General features: G+C 34.6%; 2 protein-coding genes across 4 annotated transcripts; both read right to left on the bottom strand.

Annotated features, from left to right (window-relative positions):
* Window positions 1-2,135: 2,135 nt before the first annotated feature.
* On the bottom strand, window positions 2,136-3,452 carry LOC112509808 (deSI-like protein At4g17486). Its single transcript, XM_025114979.1, has 3 exons — window positions 3,168-3,452; window positions 2,736-3,023; window positions 2,136-2,639 (listed from the first exon to the last, which is right to left on the bottom strand). The coding sequence occupies exons 1-3, from the start codon at window positions 3,301-3,303 to the stop codon at window positions 2,368-2,370; spliced, it is 696 nt and encodes a 231-aa protein (XP_024970747.1). The 5' UTR covers window positions 3,304-3,452; the 3' UTR covers window positions 2,136-2,367.
* A 2,677-nt stretch (window positions 3,453-6,129) lies between these two features.
* LOC112509731 (inositol transporter 4) lies at window positions 6,130-10,369 on the bottom strand. Of its 3 annotated transcripts, XM_025114843.1 has the most exons (8): window positions 10,335-10,369; window positions 10,215-10,240; window positions 9,454-9,596; window positions 9,299-9,369; window positions 8,698-9,033; window positions 8,486-8,593; window positions 7,449-8,060; window positions 6,130-6,649 (listed from the first exon to the last, which is right to left on the bottom strand). In XM_025114843.1, the coding sequence occupies exons 3-8, from the start codon at window positions 9,584-9,586 to the stop codon at window positions 6,188-6,190; spliced, it is 1,722 nt and encodes a 573-aa protein (XP_024970611.1). In that variant the 5' UTR covers window positions 9,587-9,596; window positions 10,215-10,240; window positions 10,335-10,369; the 3' UTR covers window positions 6,130-6,187. The 3 variants fall into 3 exon arrangements, with proteins under 3 accessions (XP_024970611.1, XP_024970612.1, XP_024970613.1); XM_025114844.1 differs by lacking the exon at window positions 10,335-10,369 and having other exon boundaries at window positions 9,454-9,593; window positions 10,215-10,237; XM_025114845.1 differs by lacking the exons at window positions 10,215-10,240; window positions 10,335-10,369 and having other exon boundaries at window positions 6,568-6,649; window positions 7,449-7,536; window positions 7,608-8,060; window positions 9,454-9,663.
* Between the last annotated feature and the right edge of the window lie 290 nt (window positions 10,370-10,659).

Genomic DNA, 10,659 nt, shown 5'->3' with positions numbered 1-10,659 from the left:
AGAATTTCCAGTAATCTAAAAACATAAACAACTGAAAAGAAACTTTCTTAATTCGATTACAGATAAATGCATAACCGTTTTTGCAACAGTTTACATGATAAACTTCGGGAAACTATATTTTTTACACTCGTTACTTGGATCAAGATGTTTTTTAATTGCTTAGTTTATTAAGATCTAAATGCTTAAATTTTTTAGAGATCCGACGGGGCACCGGAAAACACACAAAGATAAGCCATAAATATACTTCTGTAATATATTTTTTTTCAAACAGACACCGTATGCATTGTTCTTGAGAGAGAGAGGATATTAGAAAGTAATGGGTCGTTTACCAAGGCTTACCATCAAGAGTCATCACTCTCATTTACCTTATGGGGTAACACTATTGACCATCAAAATGGATTGTTGGTAAGCGTTTATTACCCGATAAGCACTTACTGAGTAAGATTCTTCTATTTCACTTAACAAGTAAGATTCTCGATCCTTGTTATGTCTATTGTTTGGGAGGATTCATGGTCCTTATCATGGTTACTTATAAGGTAAGTGACATCTAGTAAGTGCTTATCCAGTAAACGTTTGATAAGCGAATCTTAAATTAAAGATGAAAAGTAAATAAAATAAACATTATAGTAAAATTTTGAAAGAGAGAGAGAGAGTGAAATTTTCGTTTGTATTTTAAGTCTCACTTTCATCTATTTCCCCCCCATTAAATGGGACCAAAGTAATCCATGGCAAATGACCATACACCATTGATCAAATGCCAAGAGAGCCAACGTAAAAGACAATCTAGTCTTGTCCTTTCATTCCTAGCATCATGTCCACCCCAAACGACACTCCCACATGTTGCTCCAAGAAAGGGCATAATGGAGTTTCACATCAAATTTTACATATATGGTTGGATTTACGTAACATCGGTCTGTTTTTGTGAGACCCATGAGAACATTTTTTTTACATTTGAAACTTCACAACAAAACGTTGTGAAGGTAAAAGAAAGCCGAACTTTCACAGTGTTTTGCTATGAAGTTTCAAGTGTAAAAAAGTGGTCTCACGAAAACAGACTGGTCTCACGTGATCCCAAGTCTATATATACATATTTAAAGTGTGTTTGGTTTCAAATAATTTCAATGAATGTTATTATAAAATTTGGATTTCATGGAAGGGATTTTGAATTAAAAGAGTCTCGATTTGAAATCTTTGATTTGTAAGATTTGAAATCAATGAATTTCATTTCTTGTTGAGAATTTAGAAAATATATAAAAAATTATTAAAATTACTTTTTATTAATTAATTATTTTAAAACAAATATTTTTAACATGTTTTAAACATTATTATCCGCAAATTCTATAAAATCTACCAAATTCCTCTTGAGATTTCAGATTTTTGTAGGACTTATTTGAAATCCCAAGATTTCAATTTCAAACTTTCATTTAAACCAAACATAGAATTTTGCAAGTTTTATTAAATCCCGCAAACCAAGCGTGCACTAACAATATACCCATCAAAACTAGGGTGGACTTGGAACGATACCATGTTTTTTTCTCCAATATCGCATACCAACCAACTATAATTGATACACAAAATTTTATATTGTATACCAATCTACTCTACTTGGTACTAATTTGATTGAAACCAAATTTTTCTGGTTGGTACATGTTGATATTGGTTTTGTACCAATACATATGTGAAAACTTGCCACTTGTTCAAATTTGAGTGACATTTTGAGTTTTCATGTAACTTACATGATGTTTAAGGGTTTTTAACCGCAAGGAATAAAACTTGCAAACATTCAAATTTGCTAACAAAATAGTTATAGCTACAATATTTAATATTAATACATAAAAAGTACAAAAACTAATAAATAATTGAATAAGTTGGTAACATGGTACTATAATGGCACGTGACTTCTAAATTCCAATATGGTATGATACTATCAACTAATTATAATTGATATAAACTAAATTGATACCAATTTAGTTGATACAGTTGATTCACATATTAACTGTTTTGGTTTGACACAAATTAGTCATTAGTAATCAAAACCAATAGGTTTTTATGGTAATCTATGAATTACAAATAAATTTGAACAAGGATTACCAAGAGAGTAGAGCAAATATGAATCAATAGTTTCAATGTAAATCATTCTTCCAAATGTATTGAAGGTTCAACACTTGTTAGGTGACACAGTTGCAATGGATGATAATTACACACAATTAGAAAGCCTTTTGTGAGGAGAAAATGGTGTATATGCCACCATCACCAGATCATAGAGATCGATCGATGATGATCCATAAATCAATCAAAAACTTGAAAGAAGGAAAAAAATTGAAGGAAGAACACTTCGATTACAGAAAGATAGCATTAAAAAAGCTGCTAGGATTTAGGAGAATCTAGAATCAAAGGTGGAGGTGAAGGTGGAGGGAGAGAAGTTGTGATTCTATGACTTTTGCTCCGACCAACCGAAGGTGATGTCAACGAAGATAACGATTTATCAGAAGACGGTGAACAACACGAAGACGACGAGGTGAACCTACCTGAACGGCTCCTCAGCTTCTTCATTTCTCCTTCGGTGTACACTTTGTTATCTTCGATTCCGACTTTAGTTGAACTTATACTCGCCGGAATTATACAATTGCACAAAAAACCTGTATTATCACCAGAAAAACCTTCAGATCTTAATGGTTGTGACGATTTTATTGTTATCCGAAAATGTCGCGATGAAATTTAAGAAGTTAGCTTACCGATTCTGGCGAGCCGATTAATCCAACTAGGGATCGGCTTTCCGGTGAGTCTAACACAGATATCGTTGCAAAAGTGGTTGCAGTTTTTGGTGATAAGATTGTATGAGATTCCTTTGTAATCTTCTGCAAGCTCGTCCATGACTCTTCTTACCTCTCTCAGATTCGTCTCAGTCCATCCGATCAGAATCTGCTTCCTGAACGTGAATCCTTTCCATTCCTTCGGTTCTCCTTCGATGATTCCAGTCGTCGCATTTTCATGAGATCCAAACGCATACTCAACTCCATGAACTAAAATCAGAAAAATTGAAAAAACAAACGATCATTTAAAGTTATTAGATTCCTGATCAGATCAACTACTTCGCTAAGATCTCCTATCGACTGTTTTGATTAATTAGATTCTAATCGGAGAAAAAAAGGTCGTGCAAATCAAACCTTGCACGCCGGAGTGATAGACACCGAGGCCGAGCCAATAAGCGTAGCCATTCATGGAGGTGAGATCGTATACATTGAGATATACCGGCACCGATCCATCCTTCCGGCACTTTGTTGAGTTTCTTCTGCACAGCATTTTCAGTTGAAACTGATTAAAGCTTGCGTATACCTATCCAGAATCAACCAATAGTTTGCCGGAATGAAAATTTCAATATCTGCAAGGACTGGTTAGAAATGCCGGAAATTCATCACCGGAGAGAGAGAGAGAGATGAACGAAGATGAAGCTGAGGTTGGTGGTGTCACCGGCGGCATATAAGTACCGCATCCTCTGCTTTATGGCGGGCCACCACCACGGGTGTTTTGTATGCCTTCAAATCATCCTAATTATTTTGAACAAAATCTTATTAATTATTATTCAAATTAAATTATGTTTATTAAATGATAATTGATATGAAATGCCTTTTGCTTTCTCCTACTTTATATAACAAAATTAATTAAAAACTTGTGTTATTTTTTAGTTAAAATTTTTTACATGAAAACTCTATTCTCATTTTTTGTTTTATAATCACTTCTTTTTTCAATTTAATTAAATTAAATGTCATTTAAAAAATCTTTACGCTTAAAATGAAAAAAAAAATACAACATATTTATTAGAAACTTTTGATTGATTTAGTGTGTGTTTGGTTCAGACAGATGAATGAAAATGACATGAAATTAAAATTTGAGCTTTTGAGAAAATGAACTTATTTATACCACCTTATAAACCAAATTTATCAAAAGTCTTAAAAATAATTTTTAATTCACAAAGTACTATACATCTATACACAAAGTCTTAAAAGTCTTAAAAATAACTCATAATGCATTAAGTACTACTACTTTATGCATTTAGTTTTAAAATATCTTAATTTACAATTAAAATAACATATAGTACAAGTTATCAATGTACATTATTACATTTTCTTTTCATGTTTCTAAGATACTTTTGATACATTTCACTCATGCTTTCACCCTCTCATACCTCTGTATCTTCTTCTCATCCCCCAAGGTGAGATTCAAACCGATATTCACCATGAGTTATCAAAAGTTCTTTCATTCATCTCTTATTCAATTGCTCTATAACTCTCGGTCTCGCTCTCGATCTCTTGATTCTTTGCTCTTGGTATAAATCGAACACATTTGTGGAGTCGTTTAAATATGTTGGATTTTAAATATATTGGATTTTAAACCGCCATACAACTTTTTTCATCAATAAATTTAATTAGAATCATAACTTTTGTTTATTCAAATTGTATTATTATGTAAAAACCGAGTGTAACTTATATCATCGTTAAATCTTCTCTAATAAAACCAGTGAAACTTCAAAAACGTTAAAATTCATGGCTCTCGTTGCATTGCACAGATACACAACTAGTATAATATAAAAAATCGAACAGTTTCTTTTGTTTTCATTATCATTAATTATGGCTTAGGGGCTGTTTGTTTGCCTCTTAATGGTGACATTAAGAGGCAGCCTCTTAATCGCTAAGAGGCAGAGGCTGTTTGGCAAAAAAAATAAAACCTCTTAATGGTGACAATTGGCTCTTAACCATTTTGCATCCTATACCTCACTAAACCATTAAGAGGTTCATTTTTCCAACTATGCCCTCCTTTCCCAAATCATCACCGTCTTCTCGTCTTCTCCCCCCATCTCCTTCTTGAAACATCATGAACCGTCTTCTCCCCCCTTCCTTCTTCCTTCTTCCTTCTTCCTCCTTCCTCCTTCCTTCTTCTGATCGATCTTGCCTCCTATTAGTTGCTGCTGTGTCGATYGATCTGGTCCCATTAGTTACCGCCTCCCACGAGTTGAGGCTCTGTCGCCTCCCACGAGTTGCCGCCTCCCACGAGTTGAGGTTGTGTCGCCTCCCACGAGTTGCTGCCTCCCAGTCTGCTGTGTCGATCTCGCCTCCTTCCTACTACTCGTTCCTTCTTCTGCTCGTTCCTCCTTCTGCCTCCTTTCGCCTGTTGCCTGTTGCATGTTGGTAAGTTTTTCTCTCTAATTTTTTTTTAATCATCAATGTTATATGTTTAATGGGATTTTGATCATCATCAATGCTATATGTTTAACGGGATTACTTTTGGTGATTGAATCTGAATCTTGATTTATAGATTTAACCAACTTGAGATTTCAGTAGGTGGTGTGTTCTTGGGTGTTTATGGTTGTTGACTTTTCTTTAGGGGTTGATTTTGGATGAACTAGTTGATTCTTTCAGTGATTCTTTGATTTTCTTGAAGAACCCATATGAAAAAGATTGTGGGATTTTGGTTTTGCTGAAAGATAGAGCTATCTTTTTTATAGATGTAAACCCTTTTGGGAGATTTTTAAGTAGATGATGTATTGGTTTGATTAATATGAAAAATCTTGTTTTGTACTAGTGTTTGTTTAAATTAATATGAAATACGCAGTTATATTTGYAAAGTAATTGTTTTATTCAGATATCTGCCAAACAACTATATTTCATTCAGTACTAAATCATATAGAGGATTAAAATGGTAATTTATTGTCATTCAGATAACATTTACCAAACAACCATATTTCATTCAGCACTTAACCATTCTGACCCTCTTAACCATTCTGACCACTTAACCATTCTGAACAAAATCATTCAGCAACTGCCAAACAGCCCCTTAATATCTCTTATTAAATATCCGCTTAATTATCCGGAAGGCTGTTCCAAAAAATTCATAGATGGATACTTTTAATATGTATTTAATATTACCAAAGGAAATATGACTCTTTTTAAAACAAAAGTAAGAGAGTCATTATCATGGCTAGTGGAGAAGTGTGTTGTTAATGATGGGAAGCAGGATTTCATTAATAAAATAGAGAATCATATGATATATAATGATCTGTATTTCATCTTTTTAAAAATATTGTTAAATAATACTCCTAAAATAACATTTTTTTAAAAAAATTAACTCAAAACTAATGTTTAGTAGTATAAAAAAAAGCAAGAATTAAAAAAATAAAAAATGGAAAAAACTAAGCATCAGGTTTGGTGTTGCAACATAAGTCAGGTCGATATCCCTTATCCAGCATCTTCTCCACTTCTTCAAACTGCAACCCTTTCGTCTCCGGCACCAGAAAGAAGATCGCCACCAATCCCACCACCGAAAACCCCGCAAACAGAAGAAAAGTTCCGGCGGTCCCCAGCGTCTCCGTCAACGTCAGAAAAGTTTGGCTCACGATCAGATTGGACGTCCAATTAGCAACCGCCGCCACACCGCCACCTAATCCCCGATATTTTAATGGGTATATCTCCGAGTTGACGATCCATGGCACGGTTCCCATCCCAGGTGCGTATGAGATTATGTATAATGCCAGAAGTAAAATCGCGAATATTCCAAATTTGCTTGGACAACCCTTTGTGTACCAACTCCGATGTTCAGCTCGACAAGATCCTCGAGTAATGTCGTCCATTGCCAAACAAGCACCAGGATTATACTGTTTAATTATTGTACAGATTATCAGTGCCAAATATATATAAGGAGGACAAGATCATACGTGATTATATATGGATGCAAACATGTAATCATATATGATTAGTCATGTAATCTTTTCGTTTGAAACTATATATATATATATATATATATATATATATAGACTTGGGATCATGTGACACCAAGGGTTTTACATGATACAAGTAAGACCAATTATCAACCTTTGGATTAGATCATAATCTCAAAATTGTCACTCAATAATCACAAAATTGCCACCGTGCAACTTTAGACCATTAGATCATTAGCTTATAAAGTTGATCAATGAACATAAATTGGTCTTACGGATCTCATGAAAAACCCTTAGTATCACGTGAACCTAATCCTATATATGCATATATATATATATATATGTGTGTGTATAAAATGAGGTTCCGGGAAAAACACAAAAAAATATTCTTCCTTAATTACTCATCAGTATGACAAGTAACCGAAGATACTTTAAAAAATTACTTACAAATTATTTGTATGGGATTTACATATAAAATGTTTAACAAGTATTCCTCACTTTTCTATCTTTTGTGGTTTTCACCTGAATTTCACCCATATAATATATAAACCACAACCAATCTTAGGATATTGTTTCCAAAGAACTTGGTTGATGATAGAATTTAAGGTATTGTTTCACGTCTATGTGTTTTACAAGTATTTTGTTCAAGAAGTTTTATATTGGAAACGAATATACGTAAACCAATTAGTTAAAATTGGTTCTTAAAAACTTGATTGTTGGAGATCGATGGACTTACTATATTTGCTCCATTGGCACAGAAGCCACAACCAGAAGATGCTTTCAAGCAAGTCATGCAGTCCCAGGATGTGGGATTCGGAGTATTTCTGAAATTCGAACAAGTAGAGTTAACCCCGAAATGATTCGACTCCATAATGCTTACGGGAGGAGAATGGACCGAAGCTTGGAAGAACATGGCTGCTAGGACAACGAGGCAAGTAATGATTCCGAACATCGAGACGATCATGAATCTCCGTCTCCCACACCGATCAACGAACAGCATGCTAATGATGGTGCCGAGAGAGTTGAGGCCTGCAGTGATCAATGACAGAGCTAAAGCTGTTCTGTTAGAGGCGTATCCGGCGAGTTGCACGATGACCGGGCTGTAGTACATAACGGTGTTGATTCCAACGAATTGTTGGGCGACTTGGACGGTGATTCCGGCATAAAGTCCCCGACGGACCACCTTGTTCCGCCATGCGTTCCTAAGTTTCGAAAACATGCCACATCCCGTGGCGTCTTCACTTTGCTTTTCGTCTTCAATGGATGACTGCAATGCTTTCATTTCTTTTTCCACTTCATCAGTAGGATAGATCTTCTCCAAGATATTTCTTGCTTCTAGTACCTTGTTCTGTATATTTGATCAACAATAAGATAAAGTGAGAATATATAGAACCCATTAATTACTCTTCAATAGAGCTCCTTAAGAAGATAATGGAGGTTCCAACATATATCGAAGAAAAATAGTTGAGGTCTATATTTGAGTAAAAAGTTGATTACCACCCCGTAGGAACCCTGACCGGGTCCACACAGAAGCCGTCCTCTAGGAACCACATGTGAGGAGGCATCTCGGAGTGAGTCAGCAGCTGAGGCCAGTAAGAGGGTTCACACCCGTCTCCCGTAGGATTCAACTTGAACCCCTATTGTGTATTTGAGCAAAGTCATAACCCGTCTCCCATAGGATTCAACTTGAACCCCTATTATGTATTTGAGCAAAGTCATGTATGGTTAACAAAATAAATATGCTTTTGAAAACTTCTTTGGTGGCTAAATTACCTGTCTATAAAGCCATCTTGGAGATTCAGGAAGAAACCACATCAAAACAAACTGAATAATTGGCGGAATGCCTGCAACTCCAAGCATCCAGCGCCACGTTCCAGGTGCCTGAAACAAACTCATTGTTAACCCAAAAAAGAAACACCAATCTAATCTTAAAGAAAAACAAGATTTCTTGAAAAATTTCAAGATTTTACATAGTGTTATGTTACCTTGGTAAATGCTAAATTAATAAGGTATGATAAAAACTGTCCTCCTGTAATAAGTAAACCATTTGTGCTCACAAGCGCGCCTCGAATTCTAGCAGGAGAGGCTTCAGAGATGTATAAAGGTGCAGTCATGGAGGCCATTCCAACACCCAAACCAATGAAAAGTCTACCGACGATTATGATCCATGGGTTCGGAGCAGAAGCCATGATGATTGCACCACATAAGAACACAACATCGGCCGACATAATGGATTTTTTCCGCCCAAACTTGTCGTTCATCCATCCACCAAAAGCAGCACCAATAATAGCTCCAGCGACGGCCATGCTAACAATGGTTTCCTTCAAATTTGTTTCAGAAAAGGGAAACATAAGTTATATATGCCAAATGGTCCTCATATGCAATGAATCTTTGAAATGCAACAACAAGAAGTCATAGTCTGATTTCTGAAGCCAATAGAAGAAACTTTCAATTTCAAATGGATTCTTCAGTTTTTCTTTAAAAGGGTTTAGGGTTGCACACTATAACAAATGCTAATTTGACCTCAAAAAACAAACAGGAGGATTGGTGTTTTACATTGGATAATCAGAGTGTATGTTAACTTACCTGCAACCATGTATGCTTTTGAACATCTTTGAAATCATCACGAATGTAGAGTAAAGCACCCGAAATAACACCTGTTTTTGGGGAATAAATCCATCAACATAAACATATTAAAAATTCTTGAAAGACAAGAACAAGAACATTAACAGAAAATTTACCAGTGTCATAGCCAAATAAGAGCCCTCCAATGCCAGCACTAAAAGCAAGCCTCATTATGTAAGGTGTACGCCAAACTGTTCGATAGCATTCTGTGAACTTGGTTTTATCCAGCACAGCAACATCTCCTTCCATCTTGTGACTTCTGGTCGATGAATATTGAAGATAAATTCATAAATATAAAAGAGAAATCTGTAATGGAACTTCTATAAAAAGCACTACATTCATGAACACTCTTCAAAACAATGGTGCACCAAGATCACCATCAAAAGGGGAAAAGGATTCATGATCACCCAAGGGGCATGCCAAAACCATTCAAGCTACGTAAATAAACCTAAATTCAGTTGATCATATCATCAAACACTTCACATGCAAAATCCAACTACTTTAATCTTTTATGAAAATAGCTTAATAATCAAGGATATGAACAAAAATAACACGACTTCAACACTTGCAACAATTATTATTCTTCTTACAAAAATACGGTACCAGATTTTATGATCTAAAAAAGATGAAGTAAGAATCCCTGATAAAGAAAACCTGAATCTATTACATTAATGTCAAAAGGGAGTTTAATTTTGCTTAATACAAACAGCGAATCAAAACCATTCATTAGTTATTATTATACTTTGAACAAGAAATCAACACTACAAATTTGTATCTACTGTGAAAGCATGCAAAACAAAGAAGAAGCATAATCAGAAACAAAAGATCAAATGGGTTTTGTTCTTTATGCAAAACCGAAATAGAGAACTTAACGTACCTCTGATTCTCCTTCTCTGTTTGTCTCTGAAAACCCCCAAATATATCAGCAATTGCAGACTATTTATAGGTTTGTTTCGTATAGGATTACGATAAAGAAAGATAAGATTATGAGTCATACTGTTATAGTAGGAGCCGGACTTCGATTTTCCTACTTTACCGTTTGTTCTTCAACCGCCTACAAGATCTTCGACAGATTATGTAACAGAAAACTCGATTTGTTACACATAAGGTATTATTTATGGATGTATATTTCTTAAAAATCAAGATTATAAGTAAAATATGTATAGGTATAATTTATTAAAAGTTTCGTTTTTTAATTTGTGTAATTTATTATAGATAAACATAATCAAATACGGGATAGACTTCTTATTTTAATTATAAAAAATCTAAAATATAATTAGAATCTATACTATATTATAAAGCATTTGACTAAAACTCTTAAA

Source organism: Cynara cardunculus (genome assembly GCF_001531365.2).
Source record: "Cynara cardunculus var. scolymus isolate 2C chromosome LG 3, CcrdV1, whole genome shotgun sequence".
NCBI lineage: Eukaryota > Viridiplantae > Streptophyta > Magnoliopsida > Asterales > Asteraceae > Cynara > Cynara cardunculus.
Note: the sequence above shows the minus strand (reverse complement) of the source record. Positions and strands in the feature narration are given on the sequence as shown.